General features: G+C 56.1%; 8 protein-coding genes and 1 non-coding gene across 9 annotated transcripts; 6 read left to right on the top strand and 3 right to left on the bottom strand.

Annotated features, from left to right (window-relative positions):
* Positions 1-489: 489 nt before the first annotated feature.
* Positions 490-2,161, top strand: SPSK_09029 (uncharacterized protein; the record flags this gene model as incomplete). Its single annotated transcript, XM_016735610.1, has 3 exons — positions 490-796; positions 891-1,208; positions 1,284-2,161. The coding sequence occupies 3 exons, from the start codon at positions 490-492 to the stop codon at positions 2,159-2,161; spliced, it is 1,503 nt and encodes a 500-aa protein (XP_016586909.1).
* A 601-nt stretch (positions 2,162-2,762) lies between these two features.
* SPSK_08991 (uncharacterized protein) lies at positions 2,763-4,474 on the top strand (the record flags this gene model as incomplete). Its single annotated transcript, XM_016735573.1, has 4 exons — positions 2,763-3,405; positions 3,492-3,832; positions 3,954-4,092; positions 4,179-4,474. 4 exons carry the CDS (start codon positions 2,763-2,765, stop codon positions 4,472-4,474), a joined length of 1,419 nt encoding a protein of 472 aa, XP_016586908.1.
* A 2,413-nt stretch (positions 4,475-6,887) lies between these two features.
* On the top strand, positions 6,888-8,174 carry SPSK_09311 (uncharacterized protein; the record flags this gene model as incomplete). The annotated part of the gene is made up of 1 exon (XM_016735886.1): positions 6,888-8,174. The coding sequence occupies one exon, from the start codon at positions 6,888-6,890 to the stop codon at positions 8,172-8,174; it is 1,287 nt and encodes a 428-aa protein (XP_016586907.1).
* Positions 8,175-8,586: 412 nt separating this feature from the next.
* Positions 8,587-8,893, bottom strand: SPSK_10104 (uncharacterized protein; the record flags this gene model as incomplete). Its single annotated transcript, XM_016736660.1, has 2 exons — positions 8,587-8,760; positions 8,822-8,893. 2 exons carry the CDS (start codon positions 8,891-8,893, stop codon positions 8,587-8,589), a joined length of 246 nt encoding a protein of 81 aa, XP_016586906.1.
* A 901-nt stretch (positions 8,894-9,794) lies between these two features.
* SPSK_11249 lies at positions 9,795-9,867 on the bottom strand. Its single transcript has one exon. It is a non-coding gene; the product is annotated as a tRNA-Lys (tRNA).
* A 1,437-nt stretch (positions 9,868-11,304) lies between these two features.
* On the top strand, positions 11,305-12,669 carry SPSK_09259 (Zn-dependent hydrolase/oxidoreductase family protein; the record flags this gene model as incomplete). Its single annotated transcript, XM_016735835.1, has 1 exon — positions 11,305-12,669. One exon carries the CDS (start codon positions 11,305-11,307, stop codon positions 12,667-12,669), a length of 1,365 nt encoding a protein of 454 aa, XP_016586905.1.
* A 1,575-nt stretch (positions 12,670-14,244) lies between these two features.
* Positions 14,245-15,054, top strand: SPSK_09712 (uncharacterized protein; the record flags this gene model as incomplete). The annotated part of the gene is made up of 1 exon (XM_016736283.1): positions 14,245-15,054. One exon carries the CDS (start codon positions 14,245-14,247, stop codon positions 15,052-15,054), a length of 810 nt encoding a protein of 269 aa, XP_016586904.1.
* A 581-nt stretch (positions 15,055-15,635) lies between these two features.
* Positions 15,636-17,785, top strand: SPSK_08730 (MFS peptide transporter; the record flags this gene model as incomplete). Its single annotated transcript, XM_016735318.1, has 4 exons — positions 15,636-15,674; positions 15,761-15,806; positions 15,919-17,281; positions 17,386-17,785. The coding sequence occupies 4 exons, from the start codon at positions 15,636-15,638 to the stop codon at positions 17,783-17,785; spliced, it is 1,848 nt and encodes a 615-aa protein (XP_016586903.1).
* A 194-nt stretch (positions 17,786-17,979) lies between these two features.
* SPSK_09265 (2-amino-3-carboxymuconate-6-semialdehyde decarboxylase) lies at positions 17,980-19,336 on the bottom strand (the record flags this gene model as incomplete). Its single annotated transcript, XM_016735841.1, has 2 exons — positions 17,980-18,989; positions 19,069-19,336. The coding sequence occupies 2 exons, from the start codon at positions 19,334-19,336 to the stop codon at positions 17,980-17,982; spliced, it is 1,278 nt and encodes a 425-aa protein (XP_016586902.1).
* Between the last annotated feature and the right edge of the window lie 35 nt (positions 19,337-19,371).

Below are 19,371 nucleotides of genomic sequence, written 5' to 3'. Positions count from 1 at the left end.
GTGGACCCGATGTCGAGGCGGAAAGTCTGTGCAAGACGCTCCAATGGTGCGGAAGGACCTCCGTTGTCCAATACGGCCGTTGTTGTTCTTCCCTTCGTCTCATCTGGTCTGCTGTTGTCGACTGCCACCTGCAGCTGCTCTTCAACCCGACAGGGTTGGTGCCAGTTTGTCCAGGCTCATCTGAAGCTCATTTATGAATCTCACAGCAGAGCTGACGACAAGGTCCCGTCTGCTTTTCCTCCCCACACACACGCATGCAAATACGGCGTGTACGTTCGAATGTATGTAGATACATATATGTAGGAGATGCGCGCAGGAACGGCCGTCCGTCTGAGAATGATTCTCGTAAATGCTTGTTCGCGGTCTCAACTCGTTTGTCACTCTTTTTGCATCGTTCGTGGTGCCTGGCGAATTCAATTGCCCTGTCTCTTCTGTGGCTCTCTTTAATCCGCCTCGGTTCGGCCAAAGTCCGTCTCTCCAGCCCATACGATGAAGCATACGCCTGTTCTTGCTGGCGCCCTGCTGGCGGCCGCTGCGCACGCCGCCACACCCGAGCGCGTTGTTCAGTGGGACATTGCACGGCGTCAGGCACCGCGCGTGCCCTTGTACCGGCGCGGGGCCGGTGCCCTGACGGGAGATCTTCACAATGCTTTCGCTCGCTATTATGTCGATGTTGAGATTGGCACTCCCCCTCAGAAGCTCCAGCTCCAGCTGGATACCGGCAGCAGCGACGTCTGGGTGCTCTCCAGCAGCGCTTCCGTTTGCGCCAAGAGTAACGACTGCAGCGAAGGCTCTTGTAAGAATCATGATGTGTTTATGAGGTCGATTTCCTCGTTTTCGGGAATGGCTTTTTTTTTTTTTGGAGCGCTTCTGCTAACGAGTTTTCGCAGTCGATGCCGACGCGTCGTCGACCTATTCCGTTTACCGCGAGAACGGTTTCAACATCACGTACGGCGACGGAGACCATGCCACCGGCGACTACTTCACGGACACGCTCGCCATCGCGGGGGCTACGGTGAAAGGTTTCACCATGGGCCTCGCCAAGGACGCCGAGGGTCTTACGTTCGGCCTCGTGGGTGTTGGCTACCCTGGCTTGGAGGCCATCGCCTCCAAGGACCCGTCTGACGCGTACCCGAGCCTGGGCGAGTCTCTTGTCCGCCAAAACTTGACCAATACGAATGCGTTCAGCTTGTGGCTGAATGATCTGGGTATGTATATGTGTTGCTCGAGATGAATTCAGTATGGTACGTTGAACTGTGCTAACCACGCGGTCCCTGCGATAGAGGCGAGCACGGGCAACATTCTTTTCGGCGGCATCGACACGGAGAAATACGAGGGCGACCTCATGCGGCTGGACGTGCTGAAGGATCCGGGCCCGCAAAAGTATCTGCAGTACTTCGTGGCGCTGACGTCCGTGGAGGCCATCAGCGTGAGCGGCCGCGACGCCCTGACGTCCGCCGGCAACTACACCGGCTATGCGCTCCTGGACTCGGGCACCACCCTCACCAAAGTGCCGCAGGACCTTGCCGAACAGTTCTGGGCCGAAGCCGGCGCCTCCTACAACACCCAGCTCGGCGACGCCATTCTCCCCTGCAGCCGCGCCCAGAGCGGCGGCGTGTTCTCGTTCACGTTCGGCGGGTCGGGCGGGCCCGTCGTCAACGTCAGCATGACGGAGCTGGTTCAGAACGTCTACAGCAACGCGACGTTTACGAGCGGGCCGTTCCGCGGCCAGGCCGTCTGCCGCTTCGGCATTACCAACTCGACCGACCTGTTCACGATCCTCGGCGACACCTTCTTGCGCTCGGCCTACGTCGTCTACGACCTCGTCAACAACCAAATCGCCATCGCGCCGGCCAAGGTCAACGCGACAGCTGCCAACGTTGTTCCCTTTGCGAGCTCTGGCGCGCCCATCCCGTCTGCCACGCCCGCCCCCAGCCAGTCCGCCCAGGCCAACGGCACCCTCGGGCCGTTCGCAACGCCGACCTACGCGGCGTCCGCCGGCTTTGCCTCGTCGGCCACTACCACAGGCTCGCCGACCTCCACATCGGCTCCCCCTCCCTCTAGCTCGCCGAAGTCGTCGGCCTCTTCTTTGTCTTGCACTCCCAAGAACGGCATTGCTCTGGTGGCCACCATTTCCTTTGCGCTGGCTCTCCTGTTGTAATCTTGATCGCTTTTTTTTCTTGCGTGTAGAATTCTTTCCATATGTATAATATACCGTTTTTCCCATGATATTCGTCCTCATTTCCATTACATACCGTCCTTCGACACAACACATCTGACTTATTGCTCTGACTGTTCCTGGTGCGTTGTGAGCAGCACGATGCCTGCGTTAAAGTCGATTGTCCACCGTTTAGGAAGCCTATTCTCTGAAGTAAAATTAATAACATCGTCTAGAGGAATTACTCTCAAGCCCCAAGGCCATTGAAGAGAAAGTTCCAACGAGCCTTCCGTACGCGAAGGCGCCATATGGATCTATCCGTAGAACGTTTGACCTTCTCTGGCCAAAGCAAAGGCTAAGGAAATACTGTACGAGATTGATTTTGGTAGTGGTCAGGGGGATGATGAGCCTCCCGTACTAGGAGTGGCTGTAGCCGTTGACTTTCTACAAAGGCCTGTTTCACAAAGGGTGGCACTGACAACCCCACTCGCCCTGCAGTTAAAATTGGCGCCCGTTATAGACGCCTCTTTCAACGTCTCCCGTTTTATCAACGTCGCGACTTCTTACCGCTGAACCTGACAACGACACAGACACTGCCTAAATCATGTCTCCCAACTTGCACAGCGCACCGCCATACCCCCCGCCGGCCACGCATCAACCACCTTCAGCACCGATCGGCGGGCCGTCGTCCGGCCCGTTGTGGGTCAACTGGGGACTCTACCCCAAATTTATGGACATTATGCCCCATGAGCCGCTCGAAAAATATGTCCCGGGAGGGTTTCACCCTGTCTCCTTGGGCGATGCTCTCAAGGACGGGCGGTATACTATCCGGCACAAGCTGGGCTATGGCGGCCAGTCTACGGTCTGGCTCGCCTGGGATGCACATGGGCCAGGGGCATGGGTCGCCATTAAGATTAAGTCCGCGCGGGCTTCTGCGAACGGCCCCGGCCAGGACTCTGAGATTGTTGCCCTTCAGACGCTCGAGACATACTACTGTAGCATCGAGAAGACACAGACACAGTCGCAGGCACGCTCTTTCATCCGGGTTTTCGACACTTTTCAACATACGGGGCCTAATGGCGTGCATAACTGTATTGTTACGGAGGTGCTCGGGCCAACTCTGGCGGATCTTCTTGACGAGTACCGGCCGGATGAGAATACGTTACCTCCGGATGTGGTCCTTCGGGTATCGCGGCAGCTTCTACAGGGGCTCGACTTTACGCATCACGCCGGCATTGCTCATGGAGGTATGTGTGCCCTTCTTCGTTTCTTTTTTCTTTCTCTCTATCCGTACTTGACCGCTGATTATTTCTCTCTCCCCTCCCCAACATAGACGTGTCTCCTCGAAACATTTCGTTTACGTGCAAAAATACACAGGCAGACGGCAACGACTTGTTTGAGATGGTCGGCGGAGAGCCGCCAACCGCTGCGTACGATGACAACAACAACACCGCACGACCAGCCGGTCTCCCCGAACAGCTGGTTGCTTGCACGGCCTGGGATGGCTGGTACGTTGACACAGTCGAGGACATCCGGCTCATCGATTGGGGCTGGTCGTTTGCTGCGGGCAAAACCGTCACGGTTCTCGGCCAGCCGAACAACCTGCGGCCCCCCGAGACGTTTTTCGAGCATTCTTTTACCTGCAAGCACGACTTGTGGCGAGCAGGCTGCGTGGTACGTGTTTCAACGGAAGAAAGGGGAAGGGAAGATAAGAGAGAAAACAAAGAAAAGAAACGAAACAGTTTATTTTTTTACCCGAGGCTCACCAATCCAGATCTACTCATTGTTCTACCAGACGTCGCCGTTCTCCTGCATCGGCGACCCGAACCATTTCTTCATTCGACGGCAAGTTGCCAAGTTGGGTCCGCTGCCAGCGCCGTGGCATGCGAAATGGGAAGAGATGTTGGTTGGTTATAAATATGCAGAAGAAGACGGTACGTTTTTTTCTCGATTCGTTTCATTCCTTTCCCCCCCTTCTTGTCCATTCTTTTATCCTACTAATAAAAACTTCCCCAAACAGCAGCCAACATGCCCCAGGAACTCATGGAGGATACGTTCGAGCCGCGTCGACAGGAAATCCGCACTCACATTCTCAATGCAGATCCAGACCTTGGCGAAGACGACAATGAATATGAAAGGGATGAATATTCAGAGTACGACGTGGAGGCGCTCAAGTGTCTGTTGTGGCCGATACAGGGCCTCATGCGGCATGAACCAAACAAGCGCATCTCGCTGCAAGAGGCAGCTTCTTCGATCCAGTGGATAGACCACAGGAGGGAGGCAAAGGATGATACCAATACAATGTCAGTACAGTAATAAAGTTATAATTAAAGCAAATCTGGTATCGTTTCGTAGTCATGTAGTATATTTAATGGTGGACAAAGCCTACCATTTTCGGCATACGAGAAGTAGACGCACTCGTGAATATCATATGCAACGTTTGCAATCAAAGTAGCTGAGCAAATTTGAATGCAACATGAAAAGAATTGGCCGACTTTCAACTCAAGTGATTGTAAGCAAGTGTAAACGAAGAAGAGGCGTTAGAGGAACGTTGCGTCGGATTTATTTGGAATGGCAACACCACCGTCAGGTATTCCCGACTCGAAGTCGGTGTTCACATGGACCATATAATGGCCCGAACGCAACACGTTAACCCGACTTCGTAAAGTGTACTGTGTACGAAATTCTACGACAGGTTGGCATATAAGATATGGTGGTGTGATTTTGTACGCGTCTTACCCTGTACGCGTCACTGATCTCGTAGTAAATGCCATCGCCTGGCGGGCCAGGATGGACGAGAAACAACATAGCAGCAGCTCAAAGCAGATTGGCGGAACAATCCATCTTCTATGTTTAGATCACAGGTCCAATGACCCACGTACTTGCAAACCTCACATGAATATTTCTCTATTTCTTGTCACTACGTAAAGCATGTTTAATAAACAATTCTGTCACAGTGCGTCTGCAACCGGGCTTTACGCTCACAGTCTCTGGTTGCTGGGTGCTTGCGGCTGTATATTTGGGTCTTCTGTGGAGAACGACCGAATATAAATGCAATTGAGCAGAAGGGTCTAGATTTACCAAATTTATGCCCCATATACGTTATATGCAGTAGTATAAGTATGCTATGCATAGAATGCCCATCTCTTCAAAACACGAGCCAACTTAGCCTATTCATTCCACTTTGTAGACTTTGATGAGGCGCGCACGGGAAGCCGACTAAATTAAGACCGCGTCCAAGAGGCTGACTTGCACGAATTGACTCTTGTTGCCAGAGAGACTCTCAGACGAATCTTGGCCAACAGTGTATCCTGGCTGTCAAGACGGATTAGCCCGCAGAAGTCTGGCCAAGACGTCCCAAAGAAGACCAAATACGACGCCGTCATACGGCATAACAAAACAGCAATATAATTAAACATGTTAATTGCAGGTTTCGCCGGACCGTTAACACCGAACAAAATTGATTTACCACCGGTGAAGTCAACAACAAATAAGCCAGCTGCATCTCGCCATTCCGCTCACAGAGCACATTGTCTGTCATTTGCAACGGCCTTGTCGTGGCTGCTATGGCCGTTATTGTGGTCCTGTTGCACCTCGGAACAGCCTGTAATGTAGCAATTCCTGTTTCCACAAGTTCGATGTTGATTGCGTGATGTCGACGACGATGTTGATCCATGCAACAATGGCCGCTTCATTGGTGTGCTACAGCCGCACGGACGCCCTATTCATTTAAATAAACTTGACGACGTCAATCAACAACAAACCATTCCTGTTAAAAATAGACCATGTGGATGTGTCCCGCTGGAATGGAGCAATCCTGTCCCACACCCAACAGCATAACAACAGAAATGCATTGCCACGCGTTCAGTATCTCCGCTCGGTAGCCTGACCTGTACCTTGTCGCATATGGCATCCTGTCTTTTGTCTCCGCTGGGTGAGGTGGAGATGTTGCCCAAAGTGGATGCCAAGGAGGGCTTGTGGCCGAGACGTGGCGTCACAAAAGAGGAGAACGCTGTCTAAATAGACTGTAAACCCCGACCAGGACGATGAAAAACAAATGAAAAGACGGCCCCGTCGAGACCCCAAAAGCGGAGAAACGCGGGATGGGACACAGACTCATAGTAGACAATGATCGACAGGTATTGCCGGGCGGGCAGGACGACAAAACTTGTCCTTGACCATTGCCCTTGGCTGAGTGAGCATGGTGTTTTTGATGAATCTGGAGCAGCCGGCCTGGATATTGAGGTTGCGTAGACGCAGTGCCCGGACCAGGTGATGAGTTATTCCATTTGAGTTGTCGTCAATGTGGGTGAATTGTCTGTCATTCACGATGTCGACTAAGTGTTCCTCTCTACGGTGTGCTTTTCCCGGGTGACACTACCATTGCGTCATTTCGCCCCATGGCTTGCCTGCCATTTTCTGTTGCCAGAGGGAAAGCATGCTGGTGCATCTGTACAAGCATTCAATGTATTTGAAAGTGCACACGGGTTACAGATGTGTGTTGTATATCGAAATGAGTCTCAATAAGCTTTTCTCTTGGATATAAATACGACACTTTACCGTCATCATCGCCGTTTTCTGTTTTCCTTGTATTCTCTTTCTTCAGCAGCGGTCTGTCGAAACATCATCCAGCTCTTTTGCAACAAGCACTAGTCGATACGCTCTGTCCATCAGTTGAATTGTACTTCCCTTTTCTCTCAATCTCTCTAGGTCTCCTCTAGCCACCAAAATGAGAAACCTCCTTGTCACCCTCCTTGCCGCCACGGCTGTCCAGTCCGTTCTGGCTGCCCCGGCCCAGGACCCGACGACGGCCATTGCGCCGCACGGTCCTCCTGCGGGCCCCAACAATGGCGGCCACTCGGGCGGCCACCCAGGCGGCGTCCCCGGTGGTGCTCCCGGTGGCGACCACGCCCATGACCACGCCCATGACCACGGCGAGGACGACAGGGAGCATGGCGGCCCCGGCCACGACGGTGTCGGCCACAATGGTGTCGGCCACAATGGTGTCGGCCAGGCCCACCCGCCGGCCCCGCAGCCCCCACAGGCCCATGCGCCGCAGCCGCACGACGGCGGTCACGTGCCCCGCCAGGCCCCAGGCACCGGTGACGACAATGACGACGGCGACGACGACGACAGCAGCGATGCACCTATCTTCAAGGGCAAGGGTGGTGCCAAGGGCAAGGGTGGCAAGGGCAAGGTTGGCGGCCACAAGGGAAAGGGCGGCAAGGGCAAGGGTGTCGGCGGCCCGGGCGCGGGTGCGCCTGGTGCCCCGATCAACCCGGGCGGTCCGCTCCGCCCTGCCGGCCCCACGGCCCCGACCAAGCGCCAGGAGGCCGAGAGTGACGACGACAGCGACACCAGCGCCGGCCCGGCGGCCGATGCGAAGAAAGCCAAGGGCGGCAAGCACCACAAGGGCGGCAAGGGCCACGGTGCGAAGGGCAAGGGCGGCAAGGGAAAGGGTGAGGGTGCGGGCGGCGCTCCAGGTGCTCCCCACGCCCCTGAGGCGCCCAAGGCTCCCAACAAGCGCCAAGAGGCTGGTAGTCCCGCCCCGGGTGCTCCCGGTGCTCCCGGTGCTCCGGCAGACGGCGGCAAGAACGGCAAGAGCGGCCATAAGGGTGGCCACAAGGGTAAGGGCGGCCACAAGGGCAAGGGCGAGGGTGCTCCGGGTGCAGGCGCTCCGGGTTCAGGTGCCCCCGATGCTGGTGCCCCTGGTGGTGGTGCTCCTGGCGCTCCTGGCGCTCCGGGTGCTCCAGGTGCTCCAGGTGCTCCAGGTGCTGGCGCTCCGATCGCTGGTGCTCCCGGCGCTCCGGGCAGTCCCAAGGCTCCCGGTGCCCCGGGCGCCCCGGCTAAGCGTGCCGAGCCTGAGCAGGGCAGCAACGCCGATGCCGCCGACCGCAAGGGCCACAAGGCCCACAAGGGCCACAAGGGCGGCAAGGGTGCCAAGGGCAAAGGTGCCAAGGGCAAGGCCGGCGACCGTCCCCAGCCTCCTCCGGGCGCTCCCCAGGGCGAGCAGTAAGCTGCTGGCTTGAGCAATTTCTCCCAACACCGACGGTTCTCAGCCTCTCACCTGGGTTTACTTGGCTTACTTTTTGTTTGCCTTTGTTTGCCTAGGATGGCATTCGTCTAAAACGACTCTTTGTCTCTGTTCCCTTTTTTATGTGTGTGCACATATTTCTTCTGTCTCTTGACGACAGCAGGCTGTATCAAGTCAGTGGTCTTCCAGGCACGACGACTTCCAGTCTATTTTGTATTGTTTAGGTTCTCAGTGTACTCTCCAATAAAATCTCCGTGCGTTGTGTCACTCTGCTCTCATTTGCCTTTTGCTGTTACGAGGCATCGAATGTGCGTTGCATTGACATATCATTGACATATTGACATTCTGCCTTGTGTCCTTGATGACATTCCTCTCCTGCACTCGGTAACCTAATTTAGTCTTTGGCCACCTTGTCCTTGAGCTCATTTAGCTTCGATCCGAGCGACTCGGTGCCTTTCCGAGCCTCCGCCGGTTTGGCAGACCTCGAGGCCGCGCTGTCGACGTCCGGCAGGATGGAGCCGCCCGTCTCGCCGACCGAGTGGACTTTCTTAAAGTCCTTGGGATCGGCCTAGCTTGTGTCAGTTCGTCGGCTACTTGATGCAATGCGCTCCGTCCCTATGGGGACCTACCAGGGCCTCGTGCTCGGCACCGTCGATGAGGTCGTGGCCCTCAAGCACAGCTTCGTCCGTCAGTCCACTCATGGTGTGTTGGGTTATTTTTGTCGATGTTCTGGATGATCGTTTCAATTCTCGTGGTTTTGAATGGTATTTAGCAGAGTCAGGGAAGAGGGGCGAGAATTCACGTCCGGGTCAGGCCATACGGCCGTTTTTATCTCTCCCACCATCACCCTCCACCACACTGCACCCTTCCGTTTACGTTAATCGTCGCCACTGTCGTCATCTCCAGCTCTCCACGGAAGTTAGACATGTCACGACAACCACGCGTGGGCTGTCCGTATCACAGAAGATTATGTCACAGAAACAAAGAGCCTCGACATCCCTGGGATCCGAGCAGAGGTGTGTTCTATGCACGGTGCAATTGCAGCTAGATGTATGCACTACACCGTGTATGAAAGGACTGTACTGTGCGTTTGGACCAACAGGACTTAGCTTCAGTGTAACTAGCAAATTCATGATGGTGTGATGCAATGCGCAAATGGGAAGTCAAGATGTGTTTTGTCTAAAATAAAAATGTACACGTGACGCAGTTTTAGACCATTTAGCTACGGATGGTTCCAACCGTGATTTTTGGCTGTGCATGTTGACATATTGTGTTTCAATGTAATCTATCGTTTAAGGGACGTGTTGATTGTTTTTTTTTTACACCTTCTTTTCTGTTTATTTTTATCAGTGCTTACGTTTTTTTTACTTTTTTTTTTTTCTTCAGTCGTCGTCGACAAACTTTTCATATCAAAAAATAAACACTTGTAATTTGAAAGAAATAACGTTTTTAAGCAAAACTAAAATAATGAAATACAAAAATACCCAAGGAATACAAAGTACATAATAAAAAAGTGACGGCACAGTCCCCGAAACATCCACGAAACGACAAAAAATTTGAGAATTCGAATGGTGCTTCTGTAGAGAAGCGCATCAGGATTTGAGCCCGATGCGGGGGTCGAACCCGCAACCTTGAGATTAAGAGTCTCACGCTCTACCGATTGAGCTAACCGGGCGTTCGATCTCATTGTTAAAAAAAAGTAGGCCCTCGTTGTGTATGTGAATGGACGGTGTACGGGGCCTTTTTGTGCCGTTTTCAGTGGTGTTTCGCTTGCTCCTGGAAGGCCATTTTGCTTTCTTCGTTTGTCACTAAATCGTGACAATAATGACAAACGAGACTTGGACAGCTCAACATGTGCACGGTTACATACAGTGGGTGTCAGGCGTGTAGTCGTATTAGAGTGACTGTAATAACTGCATTGACTGCAGTGACTGCACCGACTACTGCACTTGGTGTTGGCTTAGTCCTAACAAAAGTTGATGAAAATGAGATACACGACGCAACATGTGGCAGACGACAAAAAGTCACAGACTTACTTGTGCAATGACCAGTCGGCAAGTACGCACATTGTGCATTGCAAGGAATGTCGTGTCGACTGTTGCCTGTTGCCGACACTCGCAGAGTTCGGAATGTTTGTAATTCCCGACGGGCATTTAAAATTATTGCAGACGATTTTCCTGCCGTCGGGGCAAAGACGGTAGTGTCTTTGCAGCCGGATCTGGCATGGCGCCATTACAGCTGCTAACAGAGTTCTGTGCAGGTTTCAGTGCCTTTCATTTGGAGATGGCACCAAAGAACCAGCAACAGAACAAGCAAAAGGCAAAAGATAGGGCACCACCAACAGACGAAGTATGGTGCGGCCCGCTGGAAAGTCGCTGAGGAACCTGAAGAAACAACCAAGTCAAGTAGAGTGTAAAACGGGGGAATGGCTTGAGACAGCAACTCAAGGCGTGTCGTAAATTGGTGCTTCATTGTTTAGCAGTTGCTCTGTGTAGGAGTTGCAGTGCTCTCCGAAAATCAGACTTTGCTATCTTCCACGGAATGGCCGCCCAAAGTCCCATCTGTCGTCCGGGACTCTTGACGTCTCCGAGCCCGCGGTACGAAGCGTGCGCCAAAGAAACCCCCCCCAGCACACTGTAGTCCTGAAGGATCACCCAAATCTTGCTGCATAGAGCCTTTGGCCCCCCAAACCCGCCTAACGTTCGCAATGCGCCGGTTTTAGTGTGATCGCCAGCCAAAAGGAACGATATGTCTCTCCGCGGGTATCATTGTTGGTGCTGCTGCATGCTGGCGCCAGCGACGTGAATGCGCGTTCTGGTACCGTCATCAGTTTCCGTCGTCGTGTCTTTCCCGAGCCCGATTTCTTGTCCTTTTAATGCCTCCTCTGCCGTCAAATCGCCAACGTTGTGCAAGCCAACATAGCGCGTCACCATAACCCATCACCACCGAGCTCATCTCGTCCACCGCTAACTCCGGACCCGCCAACGGACAACAGCGCGGCGCATTCGACTGTTTTTGCTGTCTGACTGTTTTTGCTGTCTTTGTGTCTCTTTTCAGCCGTCTTTTCTCAACAGAGTCTCTTGACCCAACCCCCCAAACGTGTACCCTCAACATGTCGACGACTTCCACCGCGACAGTCGCCGCATCTGCCATGGAGCAGCCCACTAGCGTCACCGTTGTCGCAGGCGAGGGCCTGGGCCCGGCGCCGGACACGGCCCAGAGCAAGCCGCACCACGTGCTCAACGCCGACGGCTCCATCCAAAAATTCCGCAACCCACACGCCTCCTTTGTCGACGGCCTCGGCCCGGCCGGCTCGCTGGGGCCCCTGAGCTTCGTCAAGATCATCGGCACGTTTGTGCGCTACCGGTTTGCCGGCAAGCTCCAGACGCCCGACACGACGCCGCCCACCGTCACCGTGCGCAAGCCGACCTTTTTGCCGACGCGCTACCCCGACAACGACCCGACCAAGAAACACCCGCTGCGCGCCACGTGGCTGGGCCACGCGTGCTACTACATTGAGTTCCCGACGGGGCTGCGCGTGCTGTTCGACCCCGTCTTCGAGGACCGCTGCTCGCCCATGTCGTTCCTGGGCCCCAAGCGGTTCACGCCCGCGCCGTGCGTGCTGGCGGACCTGCCGGCCGTCGACGCCGTCGTCATCAGCCACAGCCACTACGACCACCTGTCCGGGCCGTCGGTGCAGACCATCCGGCAGCACCATCCGCGGGCGCACTTTTTTGTCGGCCTGGGCCTGGCCGACTGGTTCCGGAGCGCGGGCATCCAGGAGGTGACGGAGCTCGATTGGTGGCAGGACGCCGAGGCCACTGTGACGCTGGGGCCGGTGGGGGGTGGTGGCGCGGCCACCAGACCCAAGACGTCGACGTCGACGTCGGCATCGTCACCCAACACCAACACCAACGTCCCCCCCCTCAAAGCCCTCTTCTCCTGCCTGCCCAGCCAGCACACGTCGGCGCGCTCGCCCTTTGACCGCGACCACACCCTGTGGTGCAGCTGGGCCGTGTCCGCGGGCGGCCGCTCCGTGTACTTTGGCGGCGACACGGGCTACCGCGCCGTCGACCAGGACCAGGAGGACATTGAGGCCAGCGTCCCGGACCCGACCGACCGCGCGGCCGTCCACGCCGCCGACGACGCCGTCCGCGCCCAGCGGCCCGGCTGCCCCGACTTTGCCCACATTGGCGCCCTGCGCGGGCCCTTTGACGTCGGCCTGCTGCCCATTGGCGCGTACAAGCCGCGCACGCTGTTTTCTGGCATGCACGCCGACCCCGTCGATGCCGTCGACATCTTCAAGGACACGCGCTGCCGCCGCGCCATGGGCATCCACTGGGGCACCTGGGCGCTGACCGTCGAGCCCGTGCTGGAGCCGCCCGCCAAGCTCAAGGAGGCGCTGCGGCGGCGCGGGCTGCCGGAGACGGGCGTGTTTGACGTGTGCGAGATTGGCGAGAGCCGCGAGTTTGACTGAACGGGGTGGTTTTATTCTTAAGTCTTTGGTTTTGGAAGCCACTTTGCGCGTACTTGTTACAATGGTGTACTGTTGTTGATTGCATTGATTGACACAAAACAAGGAGATCCATATCTAACGAGTCTCATCTCAGGATCAATTGCGACTGTGTATCGTCTTGATGCCAATCAATGCCCCTGTTGGTCCACGTGTAACTTTCCAGTTACTTTCGATTTTTGTTGCTAATTTTTCTTGCTCGCATGCACCTACGCCACCTGCATCCATCACGTCGTGATGCAAAAGAACCGTTCCGAGGACATGCACAGCTCGATTTTCAGAAAAGTCACCAATTGGTTGATCCGCCAGGCAACAGAGTAGCCCGAAAGGAGATAGAGTCAAGAGAAGATTCACGACTGGATTGCGAGAAATACGGGCAAAAGAGGGGGAGAAGCAAACTGGCGTGCGTAAATCCTCGTCGCCAGTCGCAACCCCCCCAGGAATTTCTTGGAGAGGTTCTGGAGTGCCATCCGTGGAAGACATTGCATGCACTGTAGCATTGATGTCGAATGGGGAGGCCCAGCAATCATCATTGACCATATCAGACGGCTGCCTAAATGAAAACCTGCAAATTTTACTGTTGTGCAGAATTCGACGTGAAAACTTCGCGACCTGATATCGCAGCACAGCAGAGTCTCTCGGCTATTGTTGATTGCCCTGACATAAATGGGAATAGAAAGTGTTTATATGCTCCAGTATTCCCCTATTCTCACCACAGATTTAATTTGCCAATGCTCAGCATCTAGACAGCTTCTTTTATTACGGCCAGATAGCAGCGACAGAGAACGCCACGACGCACCACTACCTAAATACGATAAACAATTTAACATTCTTTCCAATGTGCATACTCGCTTCTTACACGAAGGTATATGGCAAGTGCAAACGAAGCCAGAAACATTATATCACAATGGCGACTGTTGTCCAGGAATGCGACAGCCCTTTAAAGGGCGAGTTTTGTCCGGACGCTTTTGTCGACACAAGCATTGTGTTCGGCTCCGTGACATCCAAAGAAAATCCATGCCCCATGTGCCCGACTTAGGTAAGGTCTTCTGTTAAGTTTTTTGGTCGTTTTCGCCCATCGCACACACGCTCATGTTCCGCGGCTACAGAACGAAGGAGGTACCAAATGCGTGCGATATCTAGGTTCAATGATGATATTTTTATGTATTTTATTTTACATTTGAGAATGTACGAAGCAGCCTGTGTGTTGTCAAACTACAGCTTTAGTTTACCAGAAGACGATGTGTGTTAAGAAAAAAGACAAACCATGCTCATTGGGGAGTCCATTTGAAGTATGCTGTAGGTTGCTTTACTGTGTCCTCTCGATGTCCCTTGGAAGCCACAGAGGTGGCGTAGCAACCCCTATTTGCCAGCCAATGGCAGGCAACCACCCCAGCCACCAAAGTTTCCTACCATGTATGCCGAACTGGATTGACCTCCGGCCTCATTGATAACAAAAAGCAAAATAATCGCATTGAATTAATCCCGTGCAACGCCGCCAGCTAGTAGAACCTGACGACGCATCAGGCATCCGACACAATGGTTGCGCTCATGTTTCCTCAGATGGACCCCGGCTTTGGGGCCATTATCGGGATGGGGGGCTCGTGTTTTGTGTCTCTGGTGGACGACGCGACGGTCCACAAGAGCTACGAGATTTGGGTCAATGGCAAACGACGATCCTACTACCCGGAAACCTGCGAAGATGACCTTGCGCGTGAAGCTGCAGTGTATGCGCACCTTGGCCGCCACGACAACATTCTCGTCTGCCACGGCCTCGACGAGATTCACAACGACCCAACCGTGCACGCCCTGCGCCTCGAACTGGCGCCGCTGGGCACTGTCCGCACTCTCATCCAAAAGACACTCAACGACCCGCTCCCGGCGGCCACGCGCCTCCAAATGTGCCGCGACACCACTGCCGCCGTGGCGCACATCCACCGCAAGGGCGTGTGGCACTCGGACCTGAGCTGCCGCAACCTCATGATTTTTGCCGGGCACCGTGTGAAGCTGGGCGACTTTGGCGGCGCTATCATCGAGGCGGCGACGCACCAGTTCCCGGCCACCGCCGCCGAAGAGGAGCAGTACGCGCTGCCGTGCCGGGGACGGGAGGCAGACGACTTGCCGCGGGTGAAGCGGGAGCTCTTTGCGCTGGGGTCCTGTCTGTACGAGATCATGGCGTGGCAGCGGCCGTTCCAGGGGCTGGAGGACCACGAGGTGCGACGACGCTACGAGGCCGGCGACTTTCCCCCGCTCGCGAGCTTGCCTGCCGCGGTGGGCGACGTGGTGGACAAGTGCTGGCAGGAAGCGCTTGGCAGCGCCGAGGAAGCGGTGCATCGCCTGCGAGAATAAAAAAGAAACCGTATGAATGATCGCCTGCGAGAAGAGACAGTACCACAGTACCACAACCACAGTAACAGAGACGACACAACAGGGTCTCCGGCCCCGCAGCCCCCACAGTCTTGCCGGCCGGTGTGGCCGAGCTAATTGGCAGCGTCTAAGCACGCAAATCGAGAACATGGTCCGCGGGCACTTCCGCTAATTAGGTTGGGGCGGAATGGCCAAGGGTCACATCTTGATGCTATTCGGACCATACATTTCGGCCATCATATCATATCAGCCGCCAATCACGTCAAGGCCGAATTACCAAGCATCGCAACCCACAACGTTTGTATTTCCATTTCCACTGGCTGCGCTCTTGACCCCCAATGGCAGGCCAGGCATTCCAATGTTGCTTTATTGAAAATTCCATGATTCCATGTGTTGCCCTTGCCGTGTCGTCTGGTTGTCTCGATCCCCAAATCCGGAGGTCTGCGGCGCACCGTTGTGGGATGGCGCCACACGCTCTGATAAGCTCGTGCTTGTGTGTGCTGTTCGTGCTGCAGCCTCCTGCTGGGCTGCCGGTACACCTTCCTCTTTTGACAAAGCCCCAAATGTCGACGGCATGCCCAATGTCCAATGTTGACATGTTTGTAAGTCGTAGATTAAAGTATGCTGTCTATCCCGTCTTTCTGGTTCTCCCGTGCGTTTCAACACATCTACGACATATCTTGTCAAGCGCTACGCATATCCCAGTTACAAAGGGCAGCAGAGCATAGCAATGGGTGAGCCACTCTTTTTTTTCTTGATTTTTTATTTAATTTGCTTTGTTTTGTACACGTTTTATCCATGTTTTATGTGACGTTCTAACGTATGATGTACGGCGCTTCCCTTCAGCGGAAAAAACAGTGGCACATGACGTGCAACCGGTTGTCGAGCCCGACACGGGGGCCGATGCCGAGAAGATGGGCGATGATGGCTTGGTCGGCCCCGTCGCCGATGTCGACGCCTATCCGCCGCCCACGGAGGAAGAACAGCACACGCTGCGCAAAGTCTCCGACTCCATCCCGCTGACGGCCTGGCTGCTCTGCTTCGTCGAGATGGCCGAGCGCGCGTCTTACTACGGCGTCAAGTCCGCCTTCAACAACTTCATGCAGTTCCCCCTGCCGGCCGGCGGACCGGGCACGGGCGCCATCAACCCGGCGAAGCCCAACTCGCACGCCGGCGCCCTCAACCTGGGCCTGCAGACCGCCTCGGCGCTGGGCCTCCTGTTTACGTTCCTGGCCTATGTCATCCCCATCTTCGGCGCGTGGCTGGCCGACGTCAAGACGGGCCGCTACCAGGCCATCGTCTGGGGCGTTCTGATTGGTGCCGTGTCCCACGTCATCATGGTGGGCGGTGCGGCGCCGGCGCTGCTGCAGGCCGGCAAGGGCGCGGCGCCCTTTTTGGTCAGCTTCTTTTTGCTCGCCATCGGCGCCGGGCTCTTCAAGCCCAACGTGGCGCCGACGGTCATCGACCAGTACAAGCACCAGCGGCCGTACACGCGGGTGCTGGCGACGGGCGAGAAGGTGCTGGTGGACCCGGAGACGACGGTCAACCACACCATGCTCATCTTCTACGCCTTCATCAACGTCGGCGCCTTCTTCTCCATTGCCGTCGTGTACATTGAAAAGTACCGCAGCTTCTGGCTGGCCTTTCTGGTGCCCGGCATCGTCTACTTCTTGCTGCCCGTGCTGCTCGCCGTCTTGTACAAGCGCACCATCCGCACGCCGCCGCAGGGCTCCGACCTGACGCGCTTCCTCAAGATCACGCTGGCGGCGCTCAAGGCCAGCCGGGGCAACGTGTTCGCCAAGGCGTTCTGGTCGCGCGTCACGCCGTCGGCGCTGCTGGCCGAGCGCGGCGTCCGCGTCTCCTACTCGGAAAAGGACGTCGACGACGCGCGCCGCACGTGGGAGGCCATCCAGATCTTCTTGTACATTCCCGTCTGGAACCTCAACGACGGCGGCGTCGGCAACGTCCAGAGCAACCAGGGCGCCGCCATGACGTCCAACGGCGCGCCCAACGACCTGCTCAGCCACTTCAACCCGCTCGTCATCATCATCTTCTCGCCGTTCATGGCGCAGATTGTCAACCCGTTCCTGGAGCGCCGCAAGATCAAGGTCGGCCGCATCACGCGCATGACCATTGGGTTTTCCCTGGCCACCTTGTCGTCGCTCATCGGTGCCATCGTCCAATACCGCGTCTACGCGACCAGCCCTTGGTGAGTTCCCTCTCTCGCCCCTGACCGTCCGCCCTGTCATCTGCCCTTGTTGTCTTGTCATTGTCCCTCTGTAGTTTTCTGCATGTCCCTAATCACCACTCCAGCGGCTACCAAGCCAGCACCTGCGACGACGTGTCGCCCGTCTCCATCTGGTGGCAGGTCCCCAATGTGGCCCTCGGCGCCATGTCCGAGATCTTCATCAACGTCACGTCCTACGAGCTCGCCTACGCCCGCGCCCCGCCCAACATGCGGTCCACCGTCGTCGCCCTCTTCTTGTTCATGACGGCCCTGAGCAGCGCCCTCGGCGAGATCCTCATCCCTGCCATCAACGACCCCACCCTCATCTGGGCCTGGGCCGCGCCCGGCATCGCGCTCTTTGTGCAGACAATCATCTTTTGGTGGCGCCACCGCCATGTCAATGATGACGCCTTTATCACGTATAGCGAGGACTTTGAGCCGCTGCAGCCCGGGAAGGTCGAGCCTGTCAAGCCACTGGAAGGCTAGAACGGTGTAGCGCGATGACGAGTGGTGTCGCACGTCGGACAAGGTCAACACAACTCATACGCTTCGAAAGTAGTGGGGATCTGGTGGAACGAGGGCAAGAGTGACGAATGTACGCAGCAAGGGAGGGCATCATTTGCGAATTCATGATTCATGTCGGTATTTATTTCATACGAGACAATCCGCAGCTGCTGGCGTCACAGTCGACTGCTGTTTCGACCCAGCCGAGGAATCAGTTTGCGTGCATTCCCAAAATGAATCTGGTCCCGTAGCTCCGGTGCCATGTCGTAGGACTCGAGCTCCTGCAAGAATGCAGGATACGCAGGTGGCGGTGCATACGAAAAGTCGCTCTGTATGCGGACGAAGCCGTCCAAATTAGCGTTTGCCTCACAGATCTCGCATCCGATTCGTCTCGTTTGCATCCACAAAGGGACGGGGCAACCTACGCCGTAGAGGATGTGGTCGTGGGGAATGGTCTTGAGCGCCATGTCCAGGACCGCCGGCGACGCCGACAGCGCCAGATCGTAGTAAAAGCTCCGAAAGTCGTCCATGACACGGCGGTGCGTCACCCCCACCGCATACGACGCCGCCACGTCGGGCGTCTTGCTCAGGGGCGTGGCGATGCGGCTGATGAGGTACGGCAGCGTCCCGCCCGCGTGCGACAGGATGACCTTGCAGCCCGGGTATTTGGCGCGCGTGCCCATCACAATCATGTCCATGGCCGCCCGCGTCGTCTCGTGCGGGTAGTCCACCATGGGCTGCGGCATGCGGGAGTTCACCTGGGCCGTGTCGACCGGGTGCGTGGGGTGCACGAACACGACAGACTGGCGGCGGTGGAGCTCGGCCCAGATGGGCTCCAGGTCAGGGTGGCCCAGGTACGTGTTGCCGTCGCCGTAGCGCGTGAACATCGTGACGCCGTCCGCGCGCAGCGTGTCCAGCGCGTAGCGGAGTTCGTCGAGCGCCGCCTCCGTGTCCAGGATGCTGGGCAGCGACGCAAAGAAGCCGAACCGGCTGGGATTGGCATCGCGCACGCCGGCTGCGTATTCGTTGAGCTGCCGCGCCAGTTTGTACGACGCCGCACCCTTCAGGATGCATGTACCAGGTGCGGTGGCCGAGTGTATGGCCGTTTGGACGCCGCCCAGCCGGTTCATGAGAAGCTCCGTTGCGCGAGGGCTCCAGTTCGGCGTCGGCCAGCCACTGGGGTCGCCTACGGTGTTGTTATCATGAGTCGCCTGAGTTTATATCTGTGTTATGGACGGCCCATTTGACAGCCCAGGCGGACGTACCTCCAGCACTGGCAACCGCTGACGAGGAAACACAGGTTAGCAGCCGCCCCTTTGCGGTATCATGTCGTCCCTGGCGCACGACTGACCCTCGGTAAAAGTGTGGCACAAAGTGATGGTGTGTGTCGACCTTGTTGACGGCCGGCTGCTCAGGCCAGCTGAGTACTTTGCCCAGCAGCCAGTCTTGCGCGTGGTCCTTTGTGTAGCTCATGTTGGCCCCCAGCCAGCTGACGGTCGCAAGGAAGGCTGACACCAATGTTTGGGTCTGCATCGTTTGAGATGGTGATCTATGACACGACAATGTGG

The sequence above is a fragment of the Sporothrix schenckii genome, assembly GCF_000961545.1.
Source record: "Sporothrix schenckii 1099-18 chromosome Unknown Cont44, whole genome shotgun sequence".
Lineage (NCBI taxonomy): Eukaryota > Fungi > Ascomycota > Sordariomycetes > Ophiostomatales > Ophiostomataceae > Sporothrix > Sporothrix schenckii.
Note: the sequence above shows the minus strand (reverse complement) of the source record. Positions and strands in the feature narration are given on the sequence as shown.